The sequence below is a fragment of the Notechis scutatus genome, chromosome Z (genome assembly GCF_049901735.1).
Source record: "Notechis scutatus isolate UNSWTSFEM ecotype Mainland chromosome Z, rNotScu1.2, whole genome shotgun sequence".
NCBI classification, from domain to species: domain Eukaryota; kingdom Metazoa; phylum Chordata; class Lepidosauria; order Squamata; family Elapidae; genus Notechis; species Notechis scutatus.
In genome coordinates this window covers 69,298,250-69,315,632 of record NC_142025.1, presented here as the reverse complement: position 1 = coordinate 69,315,632, position 17,383 = coordinate 69,298,250, and the positions used below count along the sequence as shown (strand labels likewise).

The window sequence follows — 17,383 nt, the reverse complement described above, 5'->3', positions numbered from 1 at the left end:
AGAAGGGAGGGAAGCCCCGGCCCTCCTATCCTCACACCTGCTGCCTCCTCACCTCTCTTGCACTGCCACTTCTGGGCGGGATGCTGGAGGAGCTGCTGGGGCTGGCCAGCTCTTCTGGGGTGCCCAAGCTGGCCAGGTCTCTGGAGCATGGATGCACCATGGGCTGGAGTCATGCAACAACCCCACTCAGGCGGAGAGGGAGGGAAGCCCTGGCCCGGCTGTCCTGGCTCACAGCTCTGCCCTCTCCAGATCTTTTGGCATGCACGACCGATACACTTCCCATTGCTGGTCTTGTACCCGCATGCACACAAAAAAACAGAAGACCAAGTGGCCGACGCACATGTGCGCGCTGGAAACAAGATCATCTTCCTGGTGCACACATGCACACCAGGTGCCTGCTCTTCCAGTTTTTGGTATGCATGTGCACATGAAGTCCAGCTGGCTGGCATGCCAGAACCCGGAAGAGCAATGGGCGATAGCTCTGCATGCCCGGAGAAATGGCTCTGCATGCCACTTCTGGCACACGTGCCATAAGTTCACCATCACGGGGCAGAATCGTAACAACTGGTTCTATACAGCCGGTCCAAATTAGTAGAATACCATCCCTGCATTCAATATTCCTTTTTCTACTTGCTGAATCACATAAAATATTAGAATATTTGATCTTTCCTCAATGAATTATGCTATGTTTCCACATAATAGTGTTACATGTCTATTCATTTTTTAAACTAAAGCTTAATAGATGAAAGCTGGCATAATTGCATTACTGAGAGCCAATCTAAAAAAACAAAAAATACCAGTGAACCTACAAGAAATTGAAGGAATAAGAGCCAGGTTGTTAGTTTTACAAACCATGTCTTTTTCACAGCTCTCTTAATGGAATAGTATGAGAAGAGAGTAGGAAAAGAATAGAGTAGAATGGAATGGAAGGGAAGGGAAGGGAATAGGAATAGAATAGAATTCTTTACTGGCCAAGTGTGATTGGACACACAAGGAATTTGTCTTCAGTGCATAAACTCTCAGTGTACATAAAAGCTATGTGATAAATCATGATCATAGTCATCATAAAAATACATTCATCATAAATCTTAAGATACAACACTTTTTGATAGTCATAGGATACTAAATAAGCAATCAACAGAGTTTTGCAAAGTGCCTTAACATGAGCATAGTGTCTTTCCTTGAAATGTGAGGCAGCTGGGTTCCTCAGAAGCTTTTGCATGAGTGTTTGGTTGGCTATCACAGATTGAATCCATATGTATGCACAGGCACTTCTGTTTATAAAGAACTACTGATTGCTTACATGCACCCACAAGCAACATAACTTGTAAAAAACATAGATGCCTTGGTGATATGATGAGGTCAAATGTTCTGCATATCTCAAAATCCCAATGGGCTATCCCAGTTTTTCCAAGTGTACTGGAAGTGGTCTAGGAACCATAACAAAGCATGCCCACTGCCTACAGGCAACCATTTGTAAAACAAACAAAAAAATAGATCACAAAAAACATCAAATTCTGAACTCTTAATGTAATGGGAGAGGAAGAGAAGAAAGAGACAAAGATACAGAAAACACAAACATAATGTTGAATAATTCTCAAATGATAATTCTCACTAGACAACCCATGACCCACTGGATTATACTTGCAGATATGTCCACAACTAAAGACAGAGAAAAACACTGGATTATACTTGCAGATATGTCCACAACTAAAGAAAAAGACATGACCACAACTAGAGAAAAAGACATGACCACAAATGGGCAAAAAAGCAAAAGGAATGAAAGCAACTTCCGTTTTCTTGCCAATTTCCTATTGACTTTGCTTGGGGGAATTTGATAAGGAACATTGGAAATCATGATCAGATGACTACTGCTGACTGGAGTGATGCTACAGCAGCTACAACTTTGAAAATAAAACTAGTATGAAGAACCTTGAAGTTTCAGTTACATTGGAGTAATAGGTCCCAGATTTTGTATGCATTCTTTAAGTTATTGGATTTTAAGGTACCTATATTCAAAATATTTGCACTATGATGCACCATTTGGGCTAATTAAAAGTTACAAAAATATTAGACAGGGCAGTTTTGGTATTAATAGATTTTTAAAGGGAAAATATGACCAAATTGTTAAACATCAATTTCTTATTTAAGACATCTTTGGCCCATTCACAAAACTACCAAAACTACTTGGTATTTCTTCAAAGTTCACTGATTGATGCACCTTCCCCAATATGGCAAGTGTGTCATTTTCACATAAGGAGAACATTAAATAATTTGGTGAATAGAATTTAAGAGCAGCAAAGTTATTACATATCCAAAAATGTTCAAGCTCAATCCTCAGATATTTAGTTAAAAATCATTTTGGAAAAGCATGGGAAAACTATAGGAATAATCTTATCTAGGAAGCACCAGGTTGGGAAGATTGGAGAAAACAGGAGAAAATGAAATGGCTAAATGGTCTGATTAGAATTAGAATTAGAAGAACTTTATTATCATTGTACAAGTACAACAAAACTGTGGATGCACCCAGCAACTGTTCGCAATACAATAAAACCAAAGCACTTAAAAATGAAGATAAGAAAAATAGAGTACCCACGTCTCCATTTGCAATTTAAGAGTACATTATCTACGAATATACACAAAATATACATCCAACACTGACTGTAACGCTTAGCTGAGTATAATACACAAGAGATGGATTGCACTGTAATATGTTATTATACATCTGAATGGGGTATTGAGATTTCACATCTTTTCACATCTTAATAAGGTAATGACTTCATGTTTATTTGCGGTTCAGATGGCCCAGGGAAAGAAACTATTTGTTAGTCTAGTGGTGTGGGATTTTATTGACCTAAAACGCCGTCCAGACGGCAGCAGGTCAAAAAGATAATTGCCTGGGTGTGAGGGGTCTTCTATAATGGCCTTGATTCTGCTTTGGCAGTGAGACCTGGCTAAGTCTTCCAGGGAGGGCAGGGGGCAACCAATGATCTTTTGAGCTGTGTTTATCACCCTCTGTACAGTTTTCCTGTCCTCAACTGTGGAGCCTGCATACCACACACCCAGACAAAATGTCAGAGTGCTCTCCACTCTTGCTCTCCACCAAGAAAGCCAGCAACAGCTTCTTATCCAGATTGTTCTTCCTGAGAATCTGCAGGAAGTGCAGCCGCTGCTGAGCCTTCTTCACTATGGCCTTGGTATTAGGGGGACCAGGAGATACCAGCTGAAATATGGATGCCAAGGAATCTGATCGTAGGGACAGTTTCCACTTGTTCTCCATTGATGATGAGTGGGGCGTGGTCCTGTCCATGTTTCCTGAAGTCCATAATCAGTTCTTTGGTTTTATGGACATTTAGTGACAGATTGTTCTGTGAACACCAGATAGACAGGTTCTCTACTTCTGCCCTATATGCCATCTCATCTTCTCCGGAGATGAGACCAATCATGGTCGTGTCATCCGCAAACTTTATGATGGTGTTTATTGCGTGGCTTGGTGAGCAAAGGTGTACAAGGCATATAGCAGGGGGCTCAAGACACAACCCTGGGGGAACCAGTACTGAGTGTAATAGTGGAAGGAAGGTGGGGGCCAAGTCTAACAGACTGTGGTCTGTTTGTCAAAAAGTTCTTAATCCAGGAGCACGTGGGGGTGGCGATCTGCAAATTATACAGTTTGGTTACTAGTATATCTGGGATGATAGTGTTAAACACAGAGCTATAGTCCACAAAGAGCATCCTCACAAAGCTCTGTTTGTTCTCCAGATGACTCAGCGCTCTATGAAGTGTGACGGCCACAGCATCCTCTGTAGATCGGTTTGCTCTATAAGCAAACTCATGTTGATCAAAAGAGGGTGGGAGGCAGTCTCTGATGTGCTGTGAAACTAATCGCTCAAAAACCTTCATAATGGAGCTTGTTAATGCTATGGGCCTATAGTCATTGAGAGTGTTTATATTTGTTTTTTTGGGAACGGGGATGATGGTTGCAGCCTTCAGGCATTGTGGGATGATGGCATATGTTAAAGATAGATTGAACAGCTCTTTAAGTATTTCTGCCAACTGGTCAGTACACGCTTTAACTACTGCACCAGGAATGCCATCAAGCCCAGCAGCTTTCCTGGAATTTACTGCTCTCAGTGTTTTTCTCACCTCATGCACCTAAAGAGAAAGAGGTGCAGCGTCGTGGTCCTCATGAGGCAGTATGTCCAGGTTCTTGGTGGTCTCAAAGCATGCAAAAAAGCTGTTTAGCTCCTCTGCCAGAGTGCTACTGCTCTCACTGTTTGTTGGGCCCTGGCCTTTATAGTTGGTCAGGGCCTGATCCCCACTCCACATCTGCAGTGGGTCACTTCCTCCTATACATCTCCTTAGCATGTTTGATGCCCCTTCTCAGCTCAGCTCTGGCAGTGCTCTACTGTGAGATGTCACCTGCTCTGAAAGCCAGGTCATGGGCCCTGATCAGAGTCTGGACTTCGCTGGTCATCCAGGATTTCCTGTTTGGGAAGGTCTGTATTCGTTTGTCCACAGTGACATTTTCTACACAGGTCTTCATGTAGAAAAGCACAGTCTCTGTGTTTAACTCAAAGTCCTGTTGTTTGAAGATGCTCCAATCTGTGCGGGCAAAACAGTCCTGAAGCTGGGAGAGAGCATTTTCAGGCAAGCATCTAATAGTTTGACTGCTAGGTTTTGTTCTCTTCCTAAGGGGAGTGTAGGCTGGTAGTAAAAGCAGGGTGAGATGGTCTGATTGTCCTAAGTGGGGTTTTGCTTTATAAGCAGGCTTAATATTTGAATACACATGATCAAGTGTGTTTTTTCCCCTGGTTGGGCACTTAACATGTTGGTAAAGTTTGGGGAACACAGTTTTTAGGCACGCTCTGTTGAAATCCCCAGCAATGATGTGAACGCCCTCAGGATGAGCTCTCTGTTGCGTAGTAATTATGTCTTGAAGGTGACTGAGCGCCACGCTAACATTAGCATCTGGAGGTAAATATACAGCAGTGATGGTAATTACTGTTAGCTCCCTTGGCAGATAAAACGGTCTACACTGAACAGTCATGGCCTCTAGATCTGGTGGGCAATGGTTGTTTGTTATTTTGCTGTTTGTGCACCAGTCTTTACGTACATAAATAATTAGGCCCCCTCCCCTTCTCCTACCGGAGGCTATATTGAAATCTTGACGGTGCAAGGTCCGGTCCGCTAGCTCCACTGTAGAATCAGGGATTTGCGGGTTCAGCCAGGATTCTGTGACGATTAGCAGACAGCACTCACGAATTGTGTGATTGTGGGAGATCTGCAGCTGTAGTTCATCCACTTTGTTTACGAGGGATCTGGCGTTTGTGAGGAACATAGATGGTAATGGGGGTTTCTGCAGTCTCTTCCTCAATTGAGTTAGCAGCCTGCTCTGCATCCCCGCTTCTGTTTTCTCTCCCTACGCCATCTTCTACGCTTGCTTGATCCAACAACAATCCATGGAGCTCCCGGAGATCTTGCTAGCTCCAATGGGATATTGTAGGATTCTGTATAAGCATAGGTGACTTCAGTTTTGAGTTGCTGTCCTATATTTATCAGGTCTTCTCGACAGTAGGTTAGTTCATTGCAGGATGGAGTAAAATGCAGGAACAAAAAGAAATAAAAACACAAAAAGAAGAACAGATGTTGGGAGCATTGAGCAGCTGCGACCATATGTGCTGCCATTTTGTGGCCAAGCACTATGAATTGGATATCTTATTACTTAATAGTATGAGTCCTTATAAAAAGGTCTACACAGAAATATGACAGTAAGTCATAACAGTGCCAATAAGAGAGGAGCTTCCAAGTTTTGCAGGTACTTGAATTATTAACACTTCAACTAAAGCTGACCTTTAAAACTTCACCTAGATATCAGAAACTCAGCAGTCTGTTCTAAATAACACAATTTAACTAAAGTGAAATTGAAACCCTTAAAAATGCAGTGGTTTTGAAAGTAATACTGACAAAGAAGACGTCCATATAAAGTCCTTTGTCTTCCATATAAAGAATTTTGAATTGGAATGCTAACAAAGATGATAAATTTTGTTTCCGATTGCTTTAGATATTAGATATTGAAGATATTAGGAGAAATAAATGATTGAAAATGTTTAAAAATGAGTGCTTAACTTTTGATTATTTTGCATTTTAATATTGCAGATAATCAAAACATTTATAGTATTAGCTGTATCCTAAACTCAATGGCTAAATTTCTGCTTCAAACTGAATTGATGAAATGGAATTGTGGGTTTGGAATGTTTTTAGCAATAAATATTTTTTGTTGCAATAAAGCATAATTGGCTTTATTTAGTTTAAGTGGCTTTAGCTCTTTGGAATAACTTGCCCTCTGAGATAAGATTGGCTCTCACACTCCTAAAGTTCCACAAAAGCCTGAAGACTTGACTCTGCCAGTTGACTTGGAGCCGAACAGGGGAGCACCACATTGGAGCTGATTAATTGACTAATAGCAGTTTCCACCTCCCCACCCTGCATATTCTGCTCCCTCACCATCTTTCATTATAATTTTTATTGCAATTTTAATGAGATCTTACATGTTTATTAATATATTTATAGTTTTATTTCAATATTGTAAGCTGCCCAGATTTGTCTTGCAGTGAGATGGGTGGCAAATTAAATACATAAATAAATATGCATATTCTTTTTGTTAATTTGGAATAATCAGAAGATCAATTTTTTTATTAGGTACTTAATAGTATTTTCAATATAATTAGAACAAGTTGAGCCAAAGCCTTCTATTCTGTCTTCTTTGTCCAAATGAAATGACTGGAACACAACCTATTAGGATTGTGGGTTTGCCTATGAATGCATATCCCAAATTTGTCAGATGTACTCTGGGGCTTCTTCTTACTCTGCTTGGTCAAGCAGGAAAAATACAATTTAAGACAATGTCATAACTGGTTTTTCAAAACCACACTAAACTAATTAGAAAATAGAACTGGGATAAAGCACAGAAATCTTTGTAATAAATAATTTAAAACATAAAGTATAAAACAACAGTATTTTAAAAGGGTAATTCTATTTACTACATATGGAGTTCTCTGCATCCCTTATTTCCAGGGATAATATCATATTCAGATATTATGAGATAACTCTATGAATGCAATAATGGGATTTTTCTAGATCAGAGCAACTAATTTAAAAAATATTTTTGTTAAAAAAATGGCTACCTTATGATAAATCAAAGAATACTGTACTGTCTGAAACTTTTTCTTTTCTTCCCAGGGTCAAAGATATAAAATAGCAGTACTTGCAATTTGTTCCCAAATACTTGCAATACTGTTTCCAAAAACAATGCAACTTATCTTAAAGTACAGTGCAGGCATATAAATAATTGCTTAAAAAAACAGAATTTGTTGAAAAATAACATTAACTCTTTATTACTTTGAATAAAAGTCTTAAAAATTCATCTTCTGATATTCATTAAAAATAATCTTATTTGGTTCCGCTTTTGCGTGGCTTCGGCGGCAGTAGGAATTCGCGACTGTCCGCGATTCCTGCTGCACTTGCCGCCAAGGTGCCCTGTAGAGGCAGCCGAAGAGAGAGGGGATCCAGACAGGGGTTTGGGGGTGTCGCAGACCCCCTCCTCAGCCGGAAAAACCCCTTTTTCCCAAGGTGGTGGAGCGGCGGTCAGTAATGGCCGCCACAAAGAAGCCTGCAGCCGAGTAAGATTTGTGCTGGAGGAAACAGGAGAAGTGAAAGTGCTGGCTGAGCCGGGACAATAACAACTCTTAAACAACCTGGAAACTGAATTGCTTGAATTGCCTGAAAGATACATTGTATCCCTAAGAAGATTGGAAAGCGGCAGAGAAAGCTGTCAAGGGAAAGTTTTTTTTTTCTTCACTCTCCCACCCCATAGAAATAGCAGATGGAGATCTGGAAAATCTATTTGGGCACCGAAGGTAACTCAATTTGAAAGTTAAAGCCAAGGGATAAAGGATTCCTGGACATTGGATTTAACAACTTAAGAAATTGGAAAACCCGCATTGGAGGTATGGATTTCTGAACATTTAAAGGAAAATTGTTGTTGTAAGTGGGAAGGGAGAGGAAAAAAAATTGGAGCAGAATTTGAAAAAGGAGGAGATTGCCTAGAACTTTAAAGAAAGACATATCTTAATTGGAACTCTTTGATTAAACAGTAACCCCAGAAAGAGAAAGAGAAGAAAGAAAAAAAGTATTAAAAGAAATAGTTTATTTGGATTCTTTGGTGACTTTGGAACTTTTTGGAATTATTCTTGATTAAAAATACTTGGGTGGTTGTTTTGGAAAAAACTTTTCTCTTCATGATGGCATTGCTTGTGGATGAATTAAAAATTGAATATAAAAAATATAAAAAAGAAGAACAAGATGGAAAAGATACTTTGGGCACTCTTTTTCAATTTCTAGAAATGGCGGTATGCACTTATGAAAAATTGACTACGCAGCAGGACGACTGGGACAAAGAAGAAGAAGAAGAAGAAGCCATCTTTGATGAACAATTGGTTTCTTTTGGGGAGGAGGAGAAAGAGGAAAAGAAAAAGGGGATTTTAAGGCTTGAAAAAACAACCAAAAAAGAGAAAAATGAGATGAAAGGTGGATACAAGGTTAGAAAACAACAGAAAGGGGGAAGGAGAGACAAAGGGGTAAAAAGGGCAAGGAGAAGAATAAGCAAGAGAGAAAGGAGGGGATGAGAAGTCTTAATGGTGGGAAGCAAGATTTAAAGAAACAAAACTTATTTAGAGACAATGGGTAAATTTAATTGAAAAAGGGATTCTGGAAGGTACATAAGATTGTGTTTTTATATGTGTATTTAGAATAAAATGTTTAAGATATAAATGAGTATCAATATATATGATTAGCTTTTTAATGGTATTGATAGTGGTCTTATATGCTTTTATTTTGTTATTGTTATGTTTTTGCCCTTCTCATAAAATTTATTGTGTAATTTTAGAATGTACTAAACAGAATCCCAATATAAATTAAGTGTTATGTTAAGTATTATTAAGCTAGGGGAAAGAGTCAAAGGCGTCACTCCAATCAGTGTACAGGAGAAATATATTTAAAGAGAAAAGATGAATGGATAGCTGGAAATAGAACAGACAAAGAATGATAAGTATTATGAACTGAATTGAGATGAGATAAATAAAGTAAAACTAAGAAAGATAAAAGAGGGAAGAAGCTATATAGAAAATTGAAAATGGTAATAAGATATGGAATGATATATAAAGTGAATATGATTTTTGAATCTGTGTCTGTGCGAAGAGTTTTAACCCGGGATCAAGCAGCTTTCAGAAAAGATGTCTTATGTTTTTTATGTTTTATGTTTTGTTTGTTTGTGTATTGTTTTTGAAAGGCAATAAAATTTTAATTAGCAAGAAATATAATTTGGATAATAGAATGAAAAGGAGAAGTTGGGATAAGATACGAAGTTGAACAGATAACGTAAATATATATATTACAATTTGGAACTATTTTGTATGTTTTATTGGTTTTCTTAGAAAAGATCTTTTATGTTATTATGCCTTGATTGTTTGTGTATTGTTTTGTAAAACTAATAAAATTTGTCTTTAAAAATAATAATAATAATCTTATTTGCATAACCCTGAAGAAAAAAAGTTTTTTTTCAAAATGTGAGCATTCTTAATTGTACACTGCTCATAAATTTTTATTTGCAATAGAAGGAATTCCTAAAAAGACAAAGATCTGCAGTAATATTCAAATAAAGATTAAAAGTAGTTATAAATTCATGGCACATTTTTAAGTCTGGGAAAGTAGTTATTCTTAAACTGATACAAAATTTAAGTCAACCATTTTAACTTGAAAGCTATTGAAACAATGTTAAATGTTAAAAAGTCTCCTGGAGTTATTGGGGACTGCTTCATTAGTGCAATTTTAACAGACTGCTTCATAGGATTTACTTTTTAACATTTGGCATGAGAAACCCATGGAATTATCAATTCTATTGGAATCCATTTAACCATCAATACCTGCATTATATTCCAAAGCAACATCCAAGTAAAAATCAAAAGCTATAAATATCTTGCAGGAAATAGTACTGAAACAAAGCTTCATATTGTTTTAGGATCAATTTATGCTGTACAGTATCTAGTTCTCCACATCTGAAGGGTCCACATCCAAGTCTCTTGGAACAACAATGAAACATACAATCTCCTTATTTCTTCTCTTATTTGATGTGGTCATTTTACTAATCAATAATGCAATAAACTGAAATCTTATTTATCAGCAGCAAATGGTTCATTGAAAGAATTTGTGTAATAGAATATTTACCATTGGCTAGCTGCTAGAACTACAAACAACATCACTGACAATTAAGAAGTTGTTTAGTGATAAAGTCCTTGCAGGGAAATATATTATTCTACACATGTCTGAAGATAGCTGCTTCTTGTATGATGCACTGCGTCATATTTTCCATCTACATCAAGAGAATCTCTTACATCACTAAATACAGGTCCACATGAAAGTCTGGAAAGAGATTACTATGCTACTGAAAACCTGGAAATCCTCATATAACAATTGAAGGATTCTCTTTCATCTACCTATAATTTTTATCATCTGACTTTAGGAAAAGGAGAAAATTTCTTGCCAAATTACAATACTTACAGGAAAAATTTCCCCAAATTATGACTGTTCTCTAATCTTTCCACTCGTAGGACTTTGTTTTACAATTAAATTCATAGGTGGTAAAATATAAGAAGCAAATACTGAACAGCATCAGAACCAAGCATAATCAGAAGGTTCCATTACTGCCTCTCCAGTAGAGTAGTTATTGTATGATAAAAAATAAGGTCATTGGTTGCTAACAGAAAAGCTTACACACTATTCTTTTCAATAGAAGAAGTGTCTGTACAGTACATGGTTTTCCAGAGTTAAAAAAAACTTGGCTGGACCCACTGTACTTATTCTACCAAATAATCTGGGTCACCGCACTGCACTATACTTCCTTATCTTCTATTTCCCAATTTACTTTTCATCTATTGTGGGATCCCAGCATTCAATAAGAGTTTAACTTGCTTTCAAGTCTTTGTCATGCCAATTTTAGAACATTATTTTCTTCCAGTTTATCAAGACAGGTAAGGGCAGAGCTTAATTGATTTCATCAGTGTTTAGTGTATCTAACCAAACCTTTTAAATGACCATAGCAGCCCAATATCACAGGAGATAATTAGTGTGATAGATTTGTTTTTGTGGACTTGTGTTGCTTGAAAATAAAAAAAGTAAAAAGGTAAAAGTAACATAGTATCACTAGACTACTAAGCAAAGAACTTTCAGTATGTCATATTTTTGTCCAAAGATTCACCTTTTCTTAGAAACTATCACTTCTCAGTGATAGAGTACAAGAATCTGATACAAGAATCAACAATAAGGTTATGGAATATAAATTATTTTTATTACAGAGTAGACAGTAACGAACCTAATTACAAATTATAACTACTGAAGACTCTAGCAATCCAGCTCTCTATATGTAACAGAGTAGGCTTTTTTTAAAATGTTCTTTCTACAGTAAAGGACTTCTTGCAGTTCATTTCTTTTTGAGGTATGGAATGCACTTGGAATGTACCTGATAATGGTTCTATTTCATGTCACTCATTTCGAGCTTTAGAATTCTCATCTTTCTTCACTGCGTATAAAAATAATTTTTAGTTTATTTAAATTAAGAAGGGTAATTAAGAACAGAATATATTCATATTCAACCTCTTATTAGAAATACTAAACAGAATATCTGCACTTGGGATACTTTGCTTCCCAATTCTATCTGTAACACAGTGTCTTGCCATAATCAAATTTTTCTTCATATTCCTAAGCATTTTTATAAGTTTTTTTTAACCATAGTAAAAGTAGAGGATAACAAATCTGTTGTTCCTCTTTTCATTTTTTTGTACAGCCATGCTGGTTTCTTCTTGGATTTCTTGTCTTTCTTTCTCTGTGGTATTGTGCTGGTCTGGGCTTTTATGATAATATTCTTCAGAGTTTCTGGGTGTTCATCCCAAAGTGCAGTGCTACATTTCTATGGAGACTGTCAGTCATCCAGGTCATGGTTGTCCCAAAAGTGCTTTTTCCAAGAGAGAGCTGGACATTCTGTTTTTTTCTTTGAAGACATTTCACTTCTCATCCAAAAAGCTTCTTCAGCTCTGACTGGATGGTGGAAAAAATGCTGAAATCACTTCTACCATTGTAAGTATTGGAACAAGTCACAGAATTTATAAAGAAGGCACAACTAACGCAACACAACATCCCCACCATCTAGTCAGAACTGAAGAAGCTTCTTGAATGAGAGGCAAAACATCTCAAAGAAAAACCAATGTCCAAATTGCCTCTTGAAAAGAGCACCTTTGGAACAAGCATGACCTGGAGGACTAAGAATCTCAAATGACATGATGGTGTTGAATGCCGAGTTGAAGTCCACAAAAAGGACTCATGCATAGGTCTTTGAAGATTTTAAAATGTTACAAGATATAGTGCAGTGCCATATTGACAACATCATCTGCCAATCTATTAGCATGGTAGGCAAACTGCAAGAGCAGCAGATCCGTGATTATTTTCAGGTGGACCATCACTAAATTTTCAAAGGTTTTCATAATTACCAATGTCAATGCAACTGGTCTGTGGTCATTCAGCTCCTTTACGAAGGATTTCTTGAGCACCTGGATGATAGACTATCTAGATTTTTTTTTCCTTTGCATGAAAGAGAATTATTCAGACTCTAGACTACAGAATTAAATGATGAATTTATTCCTACTCCGCTCATCCTGCCCCAAGGATTTATTGTTGTGGAAAAGTTTAGGGAGAGAATACTCTGTTACACAGACATGAATTCCAGGAGAAAAGGTATCCAGGTAAACCTAAATAAAAGGATAATAATTTTGAAGTAACACCAGAACAGCTCCCAATTGTAGATCTCCTCACAGCCATAGCCATCAGGAACAATACACTGGCAGAAGCAGAACAATTAAGGATGAAGGCATTTGCAGTACTCATCAGTGCCAAAACATCCCCTTCCAACCTCACAATTCAAGAAAGGAGAGCAGTGACATCCCTAGGAAGAGATCCAAACATCACTATCCTGCCAGCTGATAAAGAAAAATGCAGAGTCATCCTGAATACAAATGACTGTAAGGCCAAGGTGAACAATTTTCTGAAGGGCACTGCTACATATGAGATTCTGACGAGAGATCTCACCAGCAGTTACAAGAAAAAGGTCATTGATTTCTTGCAACACCTACTGAAGGACAATGTCATTAACAAGCCACAATATTACCATCTTTACCCTGGAGAAACCACCCCATGCATATATCGACTCCCCAAAATCCATGAAGAGGAAAGTCCACTTGGATCAATTGTCAGCAGCATCAACTCTGTCACTTACAACATTGCAAAACATCTAACCACCTTATTAGCTTCTCTAGTTGGCAACACCACCCATCAACAATTCATAGGACTTTGCCAACAAGATTTGCAGATTAAAACTGGACCTGGATGAGAACATACTTTCCTATGATGTGACTTCCCTCTTCAACTGCATTCCAACAACCGAAACTGTCATGGTAGTGAAAAAATGACTGCTACAAGACAGCACTTTAGGTGACAGAACTAACTGCAGCCCAGACCATATATGTGCCATGCTGGACCTTTGCTTGACCACTACCTATTTTAAATACAACTAGCTGATAATCCGGCGTTGCCCAGGTATTTATTTATCCCAATCCTGTATTAGACATACATATCAATGATGCATACATATCAATGATGAATTGATGAAACAATTGTCTGCAGTTCAAGTTGTGATTCTGTTTAGTTTCTCAAACCATTAGTATATATGCATAGTAATCCACCAGTGAAAGTTTCTTGCTGGTTGCTTCACCTGTTATTGGGTTGGTGTGCCTCAGATTAAAATGATATCCATCTTCACCATGGGGAATATCAGTGGGTACTGTAGACCATCATAAGATCGATGTGTCTGAAATGCACTGCAATGATTCGCCACCTCATTGAATTACGATATCCCGTTGATGAAACTCATCGCCTGATATAACTACTGCAACTTCTACCGGAGGAGCATTGAAGCACCGCTCGTGTTTGTCTGCTGGTGTTTGGTCTGCTCTTATAACTACTTTATATTCATCCATTGGCATATGTTCCAATGCTATTTTAAAAGTTTTAATAAGATCATTGTGCTCATGAAATATCCTTTGTAAATGTAAGACAATCTGACATCTTGTTCCTGAGATGTAGGTGCACCTCTGGTCAGTTTTCAATTGTTCGTTTCCAATAAAATATAGTTGTAGAAATTTTGGTGGTTGATCTGGCAGAGGAAGTAATGATCTTGCCTTATGGTAAATTGCCCTTGCATTGTGAATGTTGATGGAAATTCAGGCTATTGAACAACTGACGTGGCACTGAACAATGTCATTTAGAAACATGAGTTCTATTTTCTGATGTTACTATGAAAGTTCTAGATGTAGTAGCTCTATCTCTCTTATCTTTTAATCAGGCCTCACACTGTCTCTAAAATTCTAGATGAAATCTTGGCCAGAAGATGCTTCCCAACAACTTCAGGATTGTTTTGAGAACACAAATTGGGAAATCTTTTAGCAACCTGACCTAGAGGAGCACACTGCAACTGTTCTGTGCTATATCAAACACTGCACAGATACTATCACTGTGGATAAATGTATTAGGATCTATCCCAATCAACCCTGGATGACCAAGGAAGTCCAGCACCTCTCGCGTGACAGGACCAAGGCCTTTAGGTCTGGTGATAGGGCAAGATACAGTGTTGCCAGAGCTAATCTGATGAAAGGTATTTGGAAGGCCAAGACTGATTATAAGAGGAAGACTGAGGATAATTTTTATAGCAATAACATGAGGCAGGTGTGGCGACGGATTCAACAAATTACAAACTATCAACCAACCAATCCCTTCTGAGGGGGATGCTTCATTGGCCGAGGAGCTGAATCATTTCTTTGCTTCCTTTGAAGTGAAGACATCAGAAACAGCTAAAATGCAACCACCAGCCAAATGTAGCCGCTACCTCATTGTGGAGGAACAGGAGGTGAGGAGCATTCTGAGGGCTGTGGATCCTAGAAAGGTTGCCAGGCCTGACAGTATCTCTGGCCAAGTGCTTAAAGACTGTGCTGATCAGTTGGCTGGAGTCTTTACCAGGATCTTCAATTGGTCTTTATTCCAATTGGTCTTTAGTCCACTATTCCATCTTATTTGAAGACTTCCACCATTGTTCTGCTGCCAAAGAAGTTCCCTATCACTAACCTCAATGATTACAGACCAGTGGTACTCACTCCTATCATCATGAAGTGCTTTGAGAAATTGTTCTGCCAGCACATCATTTCTGGTCTTCCGCATACATTTGATAAACACCAGTTTGCATACAGAAGAAACAGATCTACAGAGGACACTATAGCCATCACTCTTCACACTGTTCTGACTCATCTATGTGAGGATGCTTTCTGTAGATTTTAGTTCTGCATTTAACACAATTCTTCCACATAGACTAGTGTCTAAACTTCTGGACCTTTGACTTTCTTATTCCATCTGCCTTTGGATTATGGATTTCCTGTCTGGCCACTCACAGAGGGTCAGTTTAGGTAATCATACCTTTTCAGCCCTTACTCTTAACACTGGTACACTACAGGATTGTGTGTTGAGTCCCTTACTCAATACTCTTTATGCGCATGACTGTATTCCCACTCACGCTAGTAATACTATTACTAAATTTGCAGATGATACAACAGTGGTGGGACTCATCTCCAGGGGGGGTGAGTCTGCCTACCGCGATGAGGTGGACCAGTTGCTTTCGTGGTGTGGAGACAATAACTTGGTCCTCAACACCCATAAGACCAATGAGCTTATAGTGAACTATAGAAGGAACAGATCAGACATCCAGCTCTTCCTTATCAATGGAGACAGAGTAAAGCAAGTGGCCAGTTTTAAGTTTCTGAATGTTACCATAAATGAGGACCTGACCTGGGTGCTCACATTGCAGCCCTGGTCAAAAGGGCCCAGCAGAGATTATACTACCTGAGACTTCTCAGAAAACAAGAACTGAATGAAAAACTGCTGGTGACCTTCTACCGCTGCACCATAGACAGCATTTTAACATACTGCACCTCTGTGTGGTTTGCCAATTGCACAGTGACAGATAGGAAAGCACTCCAGAGGGTTAACGTCGTTGCCCACAAGATAATTGGTTGCCCTCTCCCCTCTGTGGAAGAGCTTTATAGCTCCCACTGCCTTAAGAAAGTTCAAAACATTCTCAAAGATTAATCTCATCCTGGGAACCCTTTTTTTGAATTATTACCATCTGGCAGATGGTACAGAATAATAATAAAAAAGGACACATAGGTTGAAAAACAGCTTCTATCCCAGGGCAGTAGTTCTTTTGAATTCTGCTGTATAGTGCAGTATTGGTGTGGTGTCGGGGGGGGGGGTTGGGGTTGGTTCAATGTGTGGAGTGTGAAGGATATGTGTTTGTGTTTATTTTCATGGTCATGGTCATGATGTGTACTGAAGATGGTGTTTGATTTCGTTGTACAAGGTGCAATGACAATAAACTAAACTAAACTAGATGTAGCAGCTCTCTCATGCAGAATCACAAGTCTTCTATTCCTCTACTCGGGAGTTTCTTGTCTACACTGGTGTTTCATTTTTGTAGTCTTTGATTGCACTTGGCCAATTACATGATGTTTCCTTGGAGGCATCATTACAGCAATGAAATATATTATTATGGAATACAATAAAGTAAATGTAAGAAAAAGACACTTGAGCCTGGCCCTGTTACCTCAACCACTACGGTGAGAATTAGAGACCTAATTGCCCTGGCCAACAGCCCTGGAAAAATTCTACAGGGAACAGCCTTTGACGTGATTATCTGCATTAGCAGGCACCTCCCCCAACAACTTGCCCTCTTTGCTTGAAGCTGAGGGCCTGGATGTTTGTTTTTTAAGAACCAATCCCCCTTACCAGAGGGAGTCCCCTTGTTTTTTGTAAGAACCAATCCCCCTTACCTGAGGGACCCTCCTTGTGGAGTACTTTGAAGCTGTTACCATGGCAACTCCACTGTGCTATACAATAGAAGCCATTTTAAGGCACAACAGGCTGTATCTTAACAGAACTTGAATCTAAAATGCACACTATCACTGTCAAAAGTACTGTGATTTGACACTATAGATATAATTCATTCCTTTTCATTTCAGCAGCCCAGGCGTTCCAGAGTTATGCTGGAACACACACACACACACACACAGAGGCAGGCAAGCAGGCAGGCAGAGAGATAGAGACAGACAGTGACATAGATAGATAGATAGATAGATAGATAGATAGATAGATAGATGGATGGATGGATGGATGGATGGAT

General features: G+C 38.6%; 1 protein-coding gene across 4 annotated transcripts in view; it reads right to left on the bottom strand.

Annotated features, from left to right (window-relative positions):
• Window positions 1–17,383, bottom strand: part of SUGCT (succinyl-CoA:glutarate-CoA transferase) — a 440,323-nt gene that overhangs the window by 159,589 nt on the left and 263,351 nt on the right. The window contains exon 13 of one of the 4 annotated variants that reach the window (XM_087947681.1): window positions 12,106–12,147. The exons of the other annotated variants lie outside the window; for them this stretch is intronic. Within the exon in view, the coding sequence (XP_087803807.1) occupies window positions 12,121–12,147 (27 nt within the window). The 3' untranslated portion in view covers window positions 12,106–12,120. Of the gene's footprint in view, window positions 1–12,105; window positions 12,148–17,383 lie in introns of those variants that run through there. 4 annotated transcript variants of the gene reach the window in all.